The following is an 18,000-nucleotide window of genomic DNA, read 5'->3' as shown; positions in this document are numbered from 1 at the left end:
TTTAAGGCAAGTTCTTATTATATCTTAATCCAGGGCTGGACTGGGGTAAAAAAATCAGCCCTGGACTTTTGAGACCCAGACCAGCCCACCACAATCAGCCGGACACCCCCCTTGCACTCCCCTTCAACACATACCAGTACATACCAGCCCCTAATACTGCAAAGTTAGATGTTCTTCAGAGAGGGGCACCATCAACTATTTTAAAGGATAAAAAGAAAGTACCAGGTTACTTTATGGCCTACAGTTGCTCCTCCAGTCATCACCATGCTAACATGGTTAGCACCTTTAGCTGTTTGAACAAAGAGGCCAGCTAGCCAAGTTTCTGTGTGTTTGGACAGGCTGATAGCGGCTGGCTGTGGGCCACTACGCTAATCCACTGTTTGTAGATTTCCTTGTTGGCCCTACACTAGTGTGAACATGGCCAGAGCTTTGGCCTGACGTGCAAACATAGTTTGTGAAACACCCAGTATTGCATTACCACTTGCTTGTCAGTATATGTACATCAACAAGGAGTGGATGATGATCGGCTGATGAGGGCATGTCTGCAACTAGCCCCTATTTTTCACAAGTGAAAAATCTTTTCTCAAAAGATAAAAAAAATCACGAATGCCTGTAACTCAGAAGTTATGAGTGGCACTGTGACTGTATTTTAGTCACATCAGCATCCAACTATTTCATAATGATATAAAATAAAGAAACACAAGCTAATGTTAGCATCTTTGAAGCTATAACCAGCATGTTAGGTATCTGTACTTGATAATTTACTTAAATAACATAACAAAATTACAATCACACAATCAATTGTCCTGTAGATTGACTTATTGTTTCAGCATCGGATTAGTTTATGCAGATGTAACATGGAGCAATCATCACATTACAGGATTTGTTGCCCAGTGAATGTTTGGTATAGACACATTACTCATTACTTTGTGGTGGTCCAGCCTCTTGTGTTGTTAAAAGCATTGCGTTCTCAGTGTTACCATCAATAATGATGCTTTTTAGGAATATATGACCGTCTTTTTTGTGTGCTGCAATTCTTTTCTTTTTTCCCCGTCACTTAAAGTCAAACCAAAAAAAAATTATGAAAATCATGATCATAAAGTTCTAAACAGAGTGTATTTTTGTTTGTTTGTGCTTTTCCTCAGGGCTGAAAACCTACCTGATCTCAGGAAGGAAGTTGGAGCATGATGTGCAGTGTGGCTGTTCTCAGGTGGGACTGCCAGGCGGAGATTTTGTTGGGGTCAGCCTGTCCTCCTGTCCTCAGCCCCGCACACCGGACCTCATCTCGGGGGGAGCACAGGCTGCTGAGCCCCTGCTGCCTCACCAACCTTCAGACAGGATCAGGGTAAGTCAGAAAAAAAACAAAAAGTTGAGGGTGGAACTTAAGAGATGGATACCTCTACTGTTAATTCTGTGATGGTTTCTATTTCCCAAAAAAAAGATAACTGTTGCATTATTTCACACTTTGTGGCGGAAAACACAGCTATATATTTTAAATTAGTGTTCACTTTTTCTGTTTGCACCTTTTGCATAACTACACACCAAGGTATTTTGGCTAAAAATCGGATTAATAATAATTTACAGCGAAAGAGTAAATGAGTCTTACTTATGAGGAAACAATATCACAGTGGCCACAGTGTCCACACTCCAACTCACTCCTATCTAAAGGCCATTTTACAGTCGCCTCAGCTGAGCTGGCGCGTGCCAATGTGACGTCAAAATGACGTAGATCTCGCTGGCGCGCCAGGATTTTGAGTGCGTGTCAAGAGGGCGCGCACCACTCTATTTTTTTCAGCGGCGCGCGACAAAGTGGAAACGGGAAGCATGAACGAGCTTGAGGTTTACCGAATGCCAGGACTCTCAGAGTGACTGCAAGTCTCTCTTGTAAACTTACTAGGTTAAGAGGAGTTCTTTTATGGTGAATGAAAGGCTTGATCCGACAAAGTAGGTAATCGAATCAAATCGAAGCATTGACGTCAATGCTGCTGCCAGTTCTGCCGTTGTTTGCCTTTTTCTTCTTCTTCTAGTCTGTAGAAATAGCAAAGTCGGTAGCCTTTCTTCATTAGCGCCACCTCTGTTCAGAAGAAGACTGCAACTAGTGTTGCGGCAGTTACGGCGCTCCCATGACGTCACACTGGCGCTCGACAGCTGCAGTGGGTTTATCCCATGTTTAAGTGTTGTTGTATCTCAAATTGCTTCTGTGTGGTATGTTTTAATTTGTCAACCTCTCCACTGTCCTTTTGTCTCTCTAGCCTCCTTGTGTGTCCCGTAGTGTGGTCTTGTCTCCGGGGACAGAGCAGGGTGATGATGTGGCCGTGCTGAACGGCTGCCAGGAGGAGCACAAGACCAGCAGTGCCAAGGTACACACACACACACACACACACACACACACACACACACACACACACACACACACACACACACACACACACACATACACACTTAAGAGACTAGTGTGTTTCAACGACTTTGACTGCACAAACTCAGAAGTGAAGGATTAGCTCTGTTATGCACTGGCAGCTTTTGTCTAGTAGTAGTTGACACTCAGCCACATTAACCTTCTGTGCAGTGTGTCGGTCGGAAAACTACAATTTTTCAATGTCTATTATGTCAAGCCTTTCCTTCACAATTCAAGGTCTGTTTTAGAGTTTAGAGCAAGCTGTTCATAAAGTACATTTGTCAAGCTCCCCTTGCATTTCACACAGTCATGCTCTGTGACCCTCCCTCTTTGTGACCTTTTCTTTGTTCTTCTGAATCTTGTCCCACTCTTCTTCTTTGTCTTCTTCACCTCTTCCTCCTGATCCAGTTCATCCCAGGTCACAGCCCCAGAGCAGCCAATGGTCTCCTGAGTCCTCCGCTGGAGGACCCGGTGCGAGCCAGCCAGAGCTCCCTGTGCGACATGCTCCAGGAGAAAGAGAAGAAGACGAGCACTAGCACGGGGACCGGCACCAGTCTAGGCATGGCTGGAGGCACAGGGGCATCAGGCACGGGAATGGACCACTCCGCCCTGATCCAGCTGCGTGCCAAGAACTTCAGAGAAAAGAGCGACGTCCACTTTGTGGATGTTATCAGGGAGGACAGGTAAGAGGTTGAAGGTAGAACTTATGAACTGATAGTGTGATAGAGTGAGTAATGGTGAAGGAATCCATTTGTTCATGAATCTCATGTTTATATATTTTAACTTTCTAAATAAGTAAGCATTCATTATATGACTATAAACCTCTTTACATAATTTTCATCCTTTCAAGGTATGTATCTATCGACACCAGTTGCTAGTCTATCACAAGGATAAAACAGCATTTTACATGTCTTCAGAGTGTGTCAGGAAACACACATGAACACAGTGACAACCACGCAAACTCCACATACAGTAGAAAGGACTCAGTATGCTCTTAAAAGTAGAATACAAACGTTTGCCACAGTTATTGTCATAAGATAACTTGATAACTCTACATTCAGAGGCCATAGAATAGGCTCCACCAGAATGATTGCTGTGTTCAGATCTGCCCATACAGACGGGCAACGCAGGGTTAAAAACGCCTTAAAAACAAGGTCACAATACACAAAAGGTTGAAAAATCCCTGATGGAGAGGATCCAGTCTGCAAAATGTTAACATCTACTCAAAGTAGAGTAGATGGGAAAACTAAATTCAGAAGTAAATACATTGGCAATTTTGGTGTGTTTTGTTGTCAAATGTTTAGTTTTTTCAGAAATATTTCATTTTCAAAGGAAAAACATATGACTTTATATATGGTTTGGTTTCTCTGTGGTTCACAGTCTGATGAAGGACTACTTTTTCAAGCCACCCATCAACAAGATCAGCCTCAATTTCCTAGAGAGACCTCTGGAAAAGGCCTATCGCAGCAGCTACAAGGAGGAGGTACACACACACACACACACACACACACACACACACACACACACACACACACAAACACACAAGCACACAGCAAAGGACTTAAGTGCTCAAAGAAAATAAAGAGATTTGAACATCTGCAATTGGGTGAACAGTTTGCTGATGAAGATACTGTGAAATGATCAAAAGCTCCAGGACTTTCTAAACTGGCAAAATGGTAATTAAACTCCAGAAACATCAAAGAATAAGTAAACAAGACAACTTCGGATTTGAAATGTCGATACTCTGCGCTACGGACAGATTTTGCCCAGTACCAAAAAAATACTGAAGTTTGATGCCTGTACCTTTTTTGCAGTATGTAAACAAGTGATTAGTATCTCATTACTGAATGTGTGTAAACCTTAGTCCCAATATCCCAAAACATGATAGCAAAATTAGCATCCCGTTGTGACACCTGCCCTCCCTTCATTGTTACCACATTGTTATATACTATACTATATAATACTTCCATCTTGGCAGAGAGACATTGCTGGTTACTCAATAACAAAATCACTCAATTTGTCTTTTCAGACCACACACACACACACACACACACACACACACACACACACACACACACACACACACACACACACACACACACACACACACACACAAACAAAACAAAAGGACTAGTTCCACTTGGCCTGCATTGACCTCTCAGCCTTGCAGCCCCCTGCTGTTACACCAGTGTTACTACAGAGCTTAAAAAACACTGACATTCAGCCTCTAAGTTAATTTCATGCAAATCTACAGTGATACTCATTGATGATTAGTCTTTGTACTTGTACTGGCTGTGGCTTTCTGGCTAAGCTGTGAAATGAAAACTCTTGATAATGAGTAGCTTTGCAATTGTTTCAAAATTTCTGTTTATATTTTAAAGGTCCCATGCATGCAAATTTCACTTTATGAGGTTTTTTAACATTCATATGAGTTCCCCTAGCCTGCCTATGGTCCCCCAGTGGCTAGAAATGGCGATAGGTGTAAACCGAGCCTTGGGTATCCTGCTCTGCCTTTGAGAAAATGAAAGCTCAGATGGGCCGATCTGTAATCTTGCTCCTTAAGGCCCTGACACACCAACCAGACGGGCCGACCATCGGCAGAAAAGCCAGTCGGACTGATCAGTCGGGTCCCGAGGTTCAAAAAATGCCTCAGAACACACTGAGGCGACGCCGACTTGAGCGTACGCTCTGCGCGTGCGCAAAATGTAATACGTCTCCATAGCAGCAGGCGGCGCTGCTCTGTATTGTTTCCATTAACAGTCTGATTATTTACCAGAAAATGAAAACCGGCAGCTGATTGGACGAACGCGTCTCTGGAAATTCACAGCCAGACTGTCATGGCGGCTTGTTCAGAATACGATCTCATATTGTACTAAAATAGTTCACCGAAACGTGTTTCTGAAAACATTTTAAGCGAGAAATAGGCCGTGAATCTGTCTTCATTTCAGATTGACAAAGGTCAGTTTAAAAGATTTTCGTCAGATTTTGAGCGGCTCATCCGCTCCCCATTTCCGGGTGAGTCCCGACTGCCCTGTCCCCGACTGAACATGTCAGGTCGGCCCAAATGAAGGCCGACGGCTCCTCAGGCGGCCGACGGCACGGGACACACCGAACAGACTCGAGTCACTGACCTCGCCAGACGGCCCGACGCCCGATTATCGGGCTGATGTGTCTTCTCTCTTATGAGATCATAAGGAGGAAGGTTACCTCCCCTTTCTCTGCTTTGGCCGCCAAGAGAATTTGGCCCACCCATGAGAAAGAGAGACATTATGGCTTGCAAACAACCAAAGTGGCAGTTGGTCAAGGCCACTCCCCCTCCCTCCACCTTGAATTTTTATGCTACACACTGAAATAACACTTGTTTTATACAGCCACCTTTCATCAGTTCTTTACTATGGTAGCATTATAACTTAATGTAATACTTTACTCTTTCAAAAGCAGTATACACACTAGGATTGGACATTTATAATATTCAGTATTTAAGCAATGAAAGCTGTTTTTAAATTAAGCAGTTATCTCTTAGGTAGACACTCAAATAATGGTACAAAACCTGTGTATGTGCAGTGTAAGGTGCAGGCATGATTTCTCTAAAACATTTGAGCCACTGCTTCTTCTTACTTCCACATCCCTGTTCCCCTCCAGGTGAAGAACCAGGTGCAAGTGCAGACATTTGCGAGCTCCACCTTCAGCTCCTTCCTGGATGTTCTCCTCAGCTGTTTTGTCTTCTTGGCCCTGACACTGGCCTGCTTCCTTCCACCTCTGGTGAGCCCGGCCACCGTGGGCCCTCCAGCTCCTGCTGCCCTGGCCCTGGCTCCCCTGGCTGGCCTGTTGGAGCTGGCCTCCCTGGTACTGTCCATACGGTAAGGAGGCTGTGTGTTTAAGAACAATGAAAACACATTACATAAGATAATACATTCATGGCCCCAGACCTTGACCATTTTTGTAATACAAAATGACATGGAGTCTGTGTTTTCCTCAGATATTCTTTTTTCCTGGCAGGATGGAAAAGCCTCTGAAATGTCATTTAGGCTGTTGTTGTCAGTGCTGTGCCATCAGGGCCCTATAATATCTAAGTGTTTGTTTACAAATTGACTGCTGTAGTGCTTTGTTGGATTAAAAGCCTGCATCTCTTGGGCCTCAGTGGCACAGAATCAAACATCACCGATAGACCATCCCACAGCACCACAACTCTCCACTGAAACTAAAACAAATGCTATTATGTGGTGGTTGGCTCCCACACCACAATGGATTAACTTCCCAGGTCAGATATGTCTGGCTCATGTTAATTGTTTTGTGAAGGACCAGTATTGGCTCAGAAATTGGCACAATGACATCCTGGTACCAGGTAGAGTTCCAAACCAAAACACACATGTCTACTTGGAGTTCCCAGTCTTTAAAGTGCTTAAGATGTGTTTCATGTATCTTGTGGTGTGTTTTTTTTGGGTGTATGGATGCATCTCTGTGGAGAACATTTGGAAATTATTTTCTTTTCAGTAAATTCGAAAATGGGCAATACATCTTCATCTTTTAGCTGGGACTTGGACCGCACAGTTGTGTTTTAATAATGTGTCTTAATAATGAGTGATGAAAGTCTGCTTCAGTTTTTCCCTGACGATGGAGAGAGAGAGAGAGTAATAAGGGGAGAGTATTTATTTTTTCCGTTTGGATTTTGTTCAGTCATGTTTTTGTGGATGCTGATTTCGCTGTAATTTAGAATGAACTGATTTTCTTTGGAGCTCTGCTGCTAGAAACGTCTCTTCCTAACAACCTTTGCTCTCCTCTCCTCTCCTCTCCTCTCCTGCAGAATGGCCTTCTATTTGGAGGAGGTGATGAACTGTACCCGCTCCCTGCTCCTGGTGGTCTCTGGATGGGTCCCCCGTCACGTGATTGGGGCTGTGTTAGTCTCCCTCCCTGCCATCTCTGTCTTGTCCCACCTCACCTGCAGCGTCCAATTGCCCCTGCAGGTAAACATGTCTGTTGGTGGGTTGGTAGGATAAAAACTGGAAAACGTGTGTGTGAAGAAAATACACTGTCCCGTAAGTGGGCACTCACAGCACTGCTGGTGCTGCACTACATCTGTCACTGCTTTTTACTTGTATTTACCAATATTGCTGCTCCCGCTGCTGCCAGCACTATTACTCAGGCTACAATCACGGGCACCATTAGTACGCGCACTGCAGCTGATTATACCGGGGCTACGGCGGTTACGATTACGACGAGCGATTTTTAAGCTACAATGGTTTGCCCTCACTGATATCTCTAAGCCATAATAAGCAGAGAGGAGTCGGGCGGTTTGAAAACTTGCCCATGGTGGTCTGAATCCAGAGATCCTTGGAGACCAGCAGAGCCATTAGGTGTCATTAGCTCTGATAGGAACTGTGAAAGGAAAACTTGCTAGGGGGCTTCAGGTGGCTTCGCCTGTGGACCTTGGCACCAGAAATGCACCAGACATTTCTTCTTCTCTGAGTCCATGTGAGGTTGAGAGGTCCATCCAAGGTTGAGAGCTGCCATACTTTGCAGCGTTTTTGTGCTGTTTTAAGTCAAGGCCAAATCCAGCTCTCTTTTTCCAGCTTTGAGCCAACGACTGCTTGCAAGATGTTTTGCATTTTGATATCTTGTTTTTCCAAGGATTTTCAACACCCCATTTCTCTATCCATGTTTTCTTCACCCTGCTCTGTCTTTCCTTCCACTCGCTACATCTCTTCGGGGCATGCAGATCAAAGCTGTAGTCTCAGGGAGGGTTGTTAATTAGACATGCAGTTTTCTGGACCTTCATGCCTTTGAAGATATACAGTGTTTGTGGGGGAGGGGGGTGTAGAAAATAAAAGATGTTATCGTGTCAATGTAATCATTAACAACCTGTGAATGTCACCAAAATACTAGTCTCACATTGCCAGACCTTCCTCCACAGTGCTGCAGAGGAGGGTCTGGCTAGTCCACGCAGCATTCCGGGATGGGAGAAAAACATGCTCTGGTTTATTGGCATTTCTTTAAACCAATCACAATCGTCTTGGGGTGGTGCTAAGCGGCGGACGCAGGTACGGTGCCGCTGCAAAATAGCCTCGGGAAGGAAGTTTTTTTGGTGGAACATGTGTACTTAGGGAGGCGAGTTCTGGAAATGAAATGGCTGTTGAGTGTGTGATAAGGATTTCCCTTAAAAAAAAGATAAGTATAATTTGATTGTTGGTTCTAGCTCGGAGGATGTTTCCCGAATCGACAGGAGCTTAGCTTAGGTCTATTTTTATATATATATATCTCATATACTGAGAGGTTAATGCCTCGACGCAGAGGTCCAGGGTTCGAATCCGACCTGTGATGATTTCCTGCATGTCTTCTCCCTCTCTCTCCCCTTTCTCACCTAGCTGTCCTATCAAATAAAGGCGGAAAAGCTCAAAAAAATTATCTTAAAAAAAAGCAAACGTGGTATTTTACTAGAAGAAAAAGAACTAATTGGAGATTATCTTACCGACAATTTCCACCGGGTGCGTCTGCGCTGCGTTCCGGGCGTGAGCAATCGCTGCCATTCAAGTCAATGCTTGAAATTCCACCAGCTGCGCCATGGCGCGTCCCAGAAGCGTGCGTGAAGCGGCTCGCTGCTCTGCTCCGCTAAAGATACGTGCCAGGTCTATTTTCACGCGAGCCGCGGGGCATTCAGACAGCCAGGCAGGCAAGTGAAACAGCGAGAATATCCAGTCAATTTACCAAAACGCACACCCCAATATCGTATACGTCTCCTCTACAACACCACAGACAACGAGAGATTCATCTTGGAGGTGGAAAAACATAATACGACATCACAGATCCTTTTTATCAGGACAACGCCAAAAGAAGAGAAGGCATGGAGTTTAATTACAGGAGTGCTTGGAGTAGAAGGTAGATACTAGCTTAATAAACACGTGATTGTTCTGTAAAGTACTTGTAGAGACAATAAAATCTGTGAGTCAGGCAGCAAGACGCTCCGATTCTGAGACGCTCCCGGTGTGGTATGGCGCGTGGCGGAGGACAAAACCGGAACGCAGCACAATCGTCCGCAGTGGAAAATGGCTGTTCCTTAGTACAACTATTATTTCAAACATATTGTTTAACACAAGTTTTACATTTTGCTAAACCACAAGTGGTTAAAAAAAACATTCAGGTAAAGACACGGCCACCACCAACACTGTTGATGCCAGCTAAAGTTTCAACAATGTACCAATACTACACCACCACACCACAGTTGGATCATAAACTCAACTTTTTTTTTTCTTTAATTCAGGTGAAAAAGTGTTAGCCAGTAGAGACTAATTACCATAACCCTTCATTTATTTATTTATTACCTCTCCTACTTAACACACACAGGTGCCTCACAAGCTGAACTGTATTGTGTTTGTTCTGTTTTGTTTCCACACTATAGTCAAGTCAAGTTTATTTATATAGCACATTTAAAACAACCAACAAAAGTACCAAAGTACTGTACAAATTGAATTGCACAACACAACCACTAAAATCAAGCAAAAGGAGTAAAAAATAAATAAAAATCCTCAGTTGCTTTCTTAAGTCACTTTAATGACTAGCCCCTTTTCCCCAGGTGACCATGTTCTTGTGCTGTGCCACCATCCTGGCCATCATCCAGTATTGTAACTTCTGTCAGCTAAGTTTTTGGATGCGCTCAGTCCTGGCCACTGCAACAGGGGTTGCCCTGCTGCTGTTGCTGTACAGCCCCTTGCACAGGTACAGGTGAGCATTTGTTATTTGCACACATACACAAATACCAAAATGCAAATATATGGTACACACATGCAAGTCAACAGATACACGTGCTGTATATATACCCAGACCGCATAGTTACACTATCCACAGTATGCACTTAATGTGGCATCTCACATTTAATTCAATTGAAAGACTTGTAATCCAGTCTGAGCTCTATTAATTTAATTAAAGTGAAATATGCAGTCACTGATCATGGTGCAGTAGTATACAATGCATGAGTGTCTATGAAATCATTGTAGGCCAAAGTAGTAATTTATAAGCAGCATGTAAGTGAAAGCTAGGAATTAGGACCACAATGTGAAAACACTAATTTACAACTTTGTGTTTTGTGTATATAAAACATGTTATGTATATATATATACTGTATACAATCCTCATCCACCTCTGTCCTTGATAGCCTCAAGTTTTATTTATACAAATAGATAATTATTCTCAAACATTTTAACTAACCTAGTTGTTTTGGTACTACATACCTATATATTTACCTGATCTCAGCAAGTAAAGAGGATTTAAAATTATCTGTCTTGTATATGTTCGCTCATGTGTGTGTGTGTTGTGTGTGTTATTGCATGTGTGTGTGCATGTGACTGGCCCTTTCTCCTGACTGACACCAATCTTGTTGTCTTTCAGCTCCGGTAATAACAGCTCGCCAGTTCATGGGTGAGTGTCTCCGTGGAAACAGCAGGGTTTGATGTATGAGTGACATTTGAAGGGTCAACAGGGGCGACAGCTCTCTTTTATATTTTTCATAACTACAGCTCTCTGTGGCTTTTACTCAGTCTCATGCTTTTCCTGCTCTTTCACCTGTCCTCCGCTCTCTCTTCCTCTGTCTCTCCCTTTGTGCACCAGTGGTAATGGCTGGTAAATGTCACTAGTGGTGGAAATGACTCATGAGTTTTGGGTGTGATTTATTGAGGCAAGTGGATGAATCTGCCTGATGAAGTTGAACATTGGAGTAAAATTGCAAGAATTACACTCTAGCTCATTAATTTCGAGGAACTCACAAATGTATTAACGCTGCACTGGAAATATCCCCTATCATCTGACAACAAATTGTGCCACAAAATGCCAGTTGAGACACCTGTAGCTGTTTTGTTTTTAAGTCTTTAAGTGTGTGGTGGATTCTCCAGTCTCCATTTCATCTCTCCTCTTAATCCTGTTAATCATTGTCCTGTTCTGCTGTGCCTTTGTTCGCTATTCCTATGTTCAGCTTGAACCAGTCTTACTCTTCTTCTGTTTTTCTTTCTCCGCTCAGACTGAACATCTCCACATCCAGTGATGGTGGTTCAGCATTAAACACTCTTGGCCCTGAACCACCCCCGCAACCTCTTGACCTTCTGATCCCAGAGGCTGTCCTGGCTTTCTTTCTGCTGCTTCTCCTGGTCTGGTTCCTCAACCGTGAGTTCGAGGTCAGCTACCGTCTCCATTACCATGGCAATGTAGAGGCTGACAAACACCGCTCCAAGATCCAGACGATGCGAGACCAGGCTGAGTGGTTACTGGGCAACATCATCCCCATCCATGTCGCTGACCATCTCAAGGTTTTTGTAGTTGTTGAAACTAAAATATAATACTTCATTATGATGGTTATTAGAACAATGCTTAACAGATATACTTTTTTTTACTTGTTTTGTAATCCAGAACGCACTATTTTAAGGAATTCCAAAAATACATCCTTCTTATTTTTTCCGTGAATAAAGGAGATGAAAGATAAAAATCTTAACTGTTGTATCATCACAATCATCATAAATATATACACATTGTAGTGTTCAAATAATTTCATTTCATTGTTTCCCTAAGGTGACCCAGAGCTACTCCAAGAATCACGACAGTGTGGGCGTGATCTTTGCCAGTATTGTAAACTTTAGTGAGTTCTATGAAGAGAGCTACGAGGGTGGAAAAGAGTGCTACCGTGTCCTCAACGAGCTAATTGGAGACTTTGACGAGCTCCTTCGTAAACCTGAATTCAAAAGCGTGGAAAAGATCAAAACAATCGGTGCCACCTACATGGCAGCGTCCGGACTGAATGTCCGGGAGTTGGCTGAGAATGATGATGACTCTCTACATGCTCACCTCAGGGCACTTTTCAACTTTGCCCTGGAGATGATGGGCGTCCTGGACGACTTTAACAAGAACATGCTGGGTTTTGGTTTCAAGCTCCGTATTGGATTTAACCACGGGCCGCTGACCGCGGGGGTGATCGGCACCACTAAGCTGCTCTATGACATTTGGGGAGACACGGTCAACATTGCCAGCCGTATGGACTCCACTGGGGTGGAGTGTCGGGTGCAGGTGAGCGAGGAGAGCCATGCTGTGCTCAGTGCCATGGGCTTAGAGTTTGACTATAGAGGTACAGTGAATGTTAAGGGCAAAGGTCAAATGAGGACTTTTCTGTACCCCAAAAGTGGGGAAAGTATATATCAAGATCGAACGGAGCTGGGCACCAGGGTAGGACCCTCGTCCGTGGCATCAACAGCCAATAATACTTCAGAATCTGTTGCCCATGCAGCAGCTCTTCCCCCCTCTTCTTCCACTCCCCCTTCCTCCTCTCTTTTCACACTCCCTCCTCAACCACAGAGCGCTATAAGGCCTTCAAGAGCAGGGCCTGAGCCTGTCCAAGCTAAGTCCACAGAGGTGAGGGAGGAGGGATATAGGGACTCTCCACACCTCCCTGGGCAGTCCCCTGCCACAGACCTTCACCTCCCTCCACACTCTGAACTGGGCCAAGAGCCTAGTGCAGCACAAGTGCCCTCCCAGGTGCAGCCTGCTCCTCTCGCACTTCAAGAAGAGGAGGATGAAGAGGTGGAGGCCAACGAGCTAACAATACTCAACGAGGAGTTTTATGCCCGTCTCTGATCCCTCCTCTTCTCGTCCCCTGTCTTCTGCCCCCCTGCTGCTGACTATCCCGGACCGATTGCAGGTGCAGGGCACGATGTCCCTTCCTTTAGGCGTGGGTGAAGTGTCTTCGGCAGATGAAGAAGAGGGAGTTTTTCACTTCAACACAAACAGTGGCTACAGTGGCTATGAAAATGGCTACTACCGTCTTTCATGGTAATGTTGCCTGAGTGCTGGGGTGGGTTAAACCTGTGTTGAGCACAGCAGTGTATAGGGAAGAAGGCTGAAAGGGGTTCAGAGGGAAGGACGTTTTGTTGGTTTTGTTCTTGATGTTTTTTCTTATTCATTTTTGTTATTAAGTGCCTTCAGGACTAGAACAGTGAACAAACAAATATGAATACTGAACAAAGTTTTAACAATCTTAGACTACAGAACATGCTGTGGTTTCTTACTCCATGCTTTTATTTTCAATGGAAGTATTTCTTAAAAAAAGCATTATTGTTGTGCCATATCATTTCTTTTAACTTGATCAAAGTCTAGACCTTACTTAAGGGAAAATTATTTTAGATTCTATATAAGTGCCAGTGCAGCATAATGGGCTGAGCAGGGAACTATGGGAAGAATGAGGGAATACATAAAGCAGTGTTAATTTGTAATTCTGCTTTGACATGAGGGCTTAAAACAGTATTAATTTGTGCTAGTCTCAGTAAAAAGGGGACATGCTACAAAGCAGGCTGCATAAATTTTAGTTTGTGTAGCAGCTAAATGCACATTTTAAGCACAGGTCTTGCACAGTGTTTTGTCGACCACTTGTATTTAGTAGTTATTACCGTGAAATAGATTTTAAGAACGTTGAAACAGAGTTCTTGTCCGTCACAAGTACAATCAAAAGCACAAACTTTAATCAGAAAAGGGAATATAGATATGGAGGAAAGGGTGGTTTTAAACAGTGAGATAATCACAAACACAGGAAGGCACTTTAAATATACTTAAAGTGATACTCCACTCAAGATGTGTCCAGAGTATGACCCGTTCTGCTTTTTCATTGGTCAGAACCACTCCATTGGAGCTCACTCATTGGCTAGACTGAAAGCTGCTGTGCTGCGTAGAGAGAAACGAGAAATAGGGCAAACGACAAACTTGTTGCACCCACCTTTACCTAGAGATATTCTATTAAATTATTTTTGTTGTTAACATATAAAAAACAAAAACAAATTAAAAAACCAAAAGTATTTAGTATGTTTGGGGGCATTGTATGTATATATTATAGCAGACAGTAAAGTAATGACAGGAAACGAGAGAGAGAGAGAGAGAGAGAGAGAGAGAGAGAGAATGACATGCAACAATTAATCCCTTGGCCAGCATGGTGACCCTGGGCACTATAGTTTTTAGCAATTTTTTTATCAAATATGAGGAAATAGTGCATTTGTTGGGGACTGTATTCAGTGGCTGATGTGGTATGTTAGTGAGTATTTACAGCAGCAGGACGGTGTATGTGAGATTGACTCAAAATGAAACTACATAGCCCATGTTCATCGTAATGAAGGAACATGTGAACCAGTGTAACACCTGTGGCTCATTAATGTGCTATTATTGTTTTTAATAACAGAGCTCTAAGGCACAGAGGAATAAGACATATCAGACAATACTTTTTAGTAAGATCAATTGATCAATGGTTTTGGTCTTTTCATGGAATTTGTTAACTATAAGAAAAATACACCAGACTTATCCTTTAAAGCCTAGAGTGGGGTGAGAGTTTGATACTCAAAAGATGTTGAGTGGAGTATCACTTGAAGTGGGACTGTAAGGGAGAATCAGTCTTTACTTATTGATAGATGATAGGGGTTAGTCCACATTGCTGTTGGTTAAAGTGTTAAAGCGCAGATCAAGTTCAACAGTTTCTATGGTGCTGTGTTTAAAACCTCGCACTCAATGTATGCCTTCATCGCCGGAAAAAAGAAAAAACATTGGTCAGTCCATCACTATAGATTTATTCACTAGTTAAGTATTGTCTGCCTTTAGCTTTGTGATTTGCTGTTGAAGGGGTGGGACTTTTAACTTTATCCTGTCACAGCCTTTATACGGAGAAGGCCCTCTACTGTATCAATATACATTAATTGTGCCACTTTAATTGAGTGATCTACAGGTGCAGTGCAACCTAAACTAGCTGATTGTTTTGTGGTGCCTAAAAAGTATGACTGTATTTTTTGAGTATTTTGGTTTTCAGAAAGTTTTTTATCATGCTGTTTTCATAATGACGATAGATTATGACTGTATGTTTGAAGAAATGATGCTCGTTGTGCACGTTTTGCTGCAATTGTTTTTCACAAATTCCATCAATTGTTTTTGCTCTTTTCCATTTCTTTCATACTGTCATCAACCGGTAGCCTGGACTAGTGTGGTGGTGGTGTTCTCATTGAATAGCTGGCACCTCTGTAGTTCTCTTTGTTCTTTATTCACTTCATGCTTTTATCTTTACTCTTTAAAGCACTTGTTTCCCCCTTGTACTTTGCGTGTATGTGTGAGAGAAAGATATTTAATTTCTACTCCAAGTCAATAAAATAGAAAAGATCACTGTAATATGATGCAAAACGATATCAATCAACTACATGGCCACTGTTTATTTTGCTGTTGCTGCCTTATCTGTAGTGGAATTACACGCACAAAGCTGCATTCTTTAAGAAAGCCCTGAAGTTTGAAATCTGTGTAATGATGCGGCAAACACATACAAACCGCCACATATTTTAGAGACCGGTCAACATTTGGGCTTAAGAATCTTGCCTAGAGAAGCTATGGCCACACACATAGCTACAGAGATGATATGAAAAAGAAGGAATCATCTCTTTTTATGTAGCTGTCTCCATCTGTAGCATAAAATGCATCTTTCTTTACCTCTACCATTGTACACTCCAAACATACACAGCCAGTGCATTTTGAATTAGGGATATGCTTTTAAAATATTTTCTAACAGGCACATCTCTCGTACGCTTGTAGTGCATATTCTCAACATGCTCAGGTTTGCCAAAACCTAATAAACCATACCACACAAAGTTATAAAAACGGATTACAATATCAGGTATCAGTTTTCACGGAAAGTTTTTCCCCTACATTTTCCAAATTACCCTTCTGCCTCATGTTTTTAGATAATCCTTGGTGATTGATTTTTTTTGGCAATGGCGCTCGCTGTAGCCTTAGCATGCACACCAGTAACAGAAACTAGCCATAGTAGATTTGAGATGTGGGGCTCCACAGGTTGACGGGCACACCACAACTCCAGTAGCGCACATCTGTACACACGTATAAATAAAATATTCAAGTGAACACTGCTGGCTCTGTGATCTGTGATACATGGGGGGAGAAGTATGCGCAATCTTGTTTGCATGGGAATGAATGAGCAGTTTTCTTTTTTGCCAGATACACTACATTTTTAGTTTGATTCTGCACCATGCTATCATCTTTAAAAAAAAATGTAATTTCAATATCATTCTTTCTACAATTATGTTGAACATTAAGCATGTATTGCCAACACGCAGGATTCTTTAAATCACTAAGCTTTGCTCATTTAAGGTTACTCTTCTCTGACAGTGTATTGATAGATGATGTGTGTATGACAAGATCTGTTTTAGTTTTGGCAGAGGCAAAGACCTGTCCTTAGAGGTCCAGTGCTCCAGTAAAAAAAAAAAAAAATGCATTTAAGAAAACAGCCAAGTGCATTGAGGAGAAGTTTAAAGCATTCAGTCATCACTTTTTTGTTGAAGTGTGATTCTGTTTTATAGGGGAAAGAGTGTTCTATTAGCACTTGTTAAAATCATCACAGAAAAATAGCATTGCCTAATCACTAATTTAAATGGTGACAGCTACACATCTTTGTATTACAAAGTATAAATTCAACCCGTATGTGTTTTTAATTACACTGGGACAAAACTTAGACAGAGTTGTTTGATTTAAAATCTTTGTGTATTTGTTTTATGTTCATGAAAGAGGTCTATTATGTATGTTTTGTGCACATTACCCATGTATCATTTATCAACACATGATCGTAATCTGTACACATTTGCACAAAGCACTCTGTTTGTACATATGCAGTTATTTTATGTCACATATGATTTTTTTATACATGTGCATGTGTCAGATTTTGCCAGAAAACAATGAAAAAGCGACACTTACTATCAAATTGATTTAATGTGTGTCTGTTTGAGTGAGTGTTTTATTATTTTTATTTCAGTATGAGAGAAATAAATCTCCATGCAGAAAAAAATTGAGTGCACTGTGAGGTATAAAGGGAAGATAAGTTCATGTCAAACCATGGATGCACATTAGCCTGATTATCAGACTGAATTGCCATTTTGTCTTGAAGTTGCTGAGTAAATCATAGATGTGGCCAAGTATAAGGAAAGCATTCAGATAGTCCCAACACTGCCAATAAGGTGAAAGTTCTTTTGATCAGCCAGCGGATGACTAAAATGCAGCTTATACAGTGTGTATCCTCAGCATATTTTACAAAATATTCACTGCCAGAACCTGTAAAAGGTAATGAATTGATTTTGAAATCTGTTATTCACTTTTAGCAGCAAAGCAAAAGAAAAAGACCGGTCACAAAGTGGGAAACGTTCAACAGAAGAGATGAGTAAAATGTGTTTAAAAAGTAAATCAGTAAACTATATGGCCACCTACTGAGTATTAATGTTTTTTTGTGTAGTTTTGTTATCTCTGTGCTAATCTGCAGAGAGGACTAACATGCATAAACCTCTGCTTTACTTTTGTGATGCAGAAAATCACATTATCATTATTAAAAACCCAGATCCTGTGAGATGTTTACCTCTGACTAAAGAATACATAATGCGAGTAGATTATAATATGCCTTTTTAAATTCTTCCCCTTTTAAATAAAAATACAGGTAGCCCTACTACCATTATAGCATTCTACTTGTTAAATGTATCATAACTTTATTGAATTTAATATCTAACTGATGTTATAATTTACAGCCATTTTGGTAATTTTAATTCATGAAATAGCAT

At 42.0% G+C, this 18,000-nt stretch overlaps 1 protein-coding gene across 2 annotated transcripts in view; it reads left to right on the top strand.

The window, feature by feature from the left end:
- adcy9 (adenylate cyclase 9) overlaps positions 1–17,160 on the top strand; it is a 38,311-nt gene extending 21,151 nt beyond the window's left edge. The window contains exons 2-11 of one of the 2 annotated variants that reach the window (XM_031289172.2): positions 1,146–1,345; positions 2,253–2,360; positions 2,807–3,081; positions 3,779–3,881; positions 6,041–6,258; positions 7,203–7,362; positions 9,966–10,108; positions 10,778–10,807; positions 11,403–11,688; positions 11,948–17,160. In XM_031289172.2, the coding sequence (XP_031145032.1) occupies positions 1,146–1,345; positions 2,253–2,360; positions 2,807–3,081; positions 3,779–3,881; positions 6,041–6,258; positions 7,203–7,362; positions 9,966–10,108; positions 10,778–10,807; positions 11,403–11,688; positions 11,948–13,003 (2,579 nt within the window). In that variant the 3' untranslated portion in view covers positions 13,004–17,160. Of the gene's footprint in view, positions 1–1,145; positions 1,346–2,252; positions 2,361–2,806; positions 3,082–3,778; positions 3,882–6,040; positions 6,259–7,202; positions 7,363–9,965; positions 10,115–10,777; positions 10,808–11,402; positions 11,689–11,947 lie in introns of both variants that reach the window. The other variant, XM_031289171.2, reaches the window with a different exon arrangement.
- The last annotated feature ends 840 nt before the right edge of the window (positions 17,161–18,000 follow it).

This window comes from Sander lucioperca, chromosome 4 (genome assembly GCF_008315115.2).
Source record: "Sander lucioperca isolate FBNREF2018 chromosome 4, SLUC_FBN_1.2, whole genome shotgun sequence".
Lineage (NCBI taxonomy): Eukaryota > Metazoa > Chordata > Actinopteri > Perciformes > Percidae > Sander > Sander lucioperca.
Note: the sequence above shows the minus strand (reverse complement) of the source record. Positions and strands in the feature narration are given on the sequence as shown.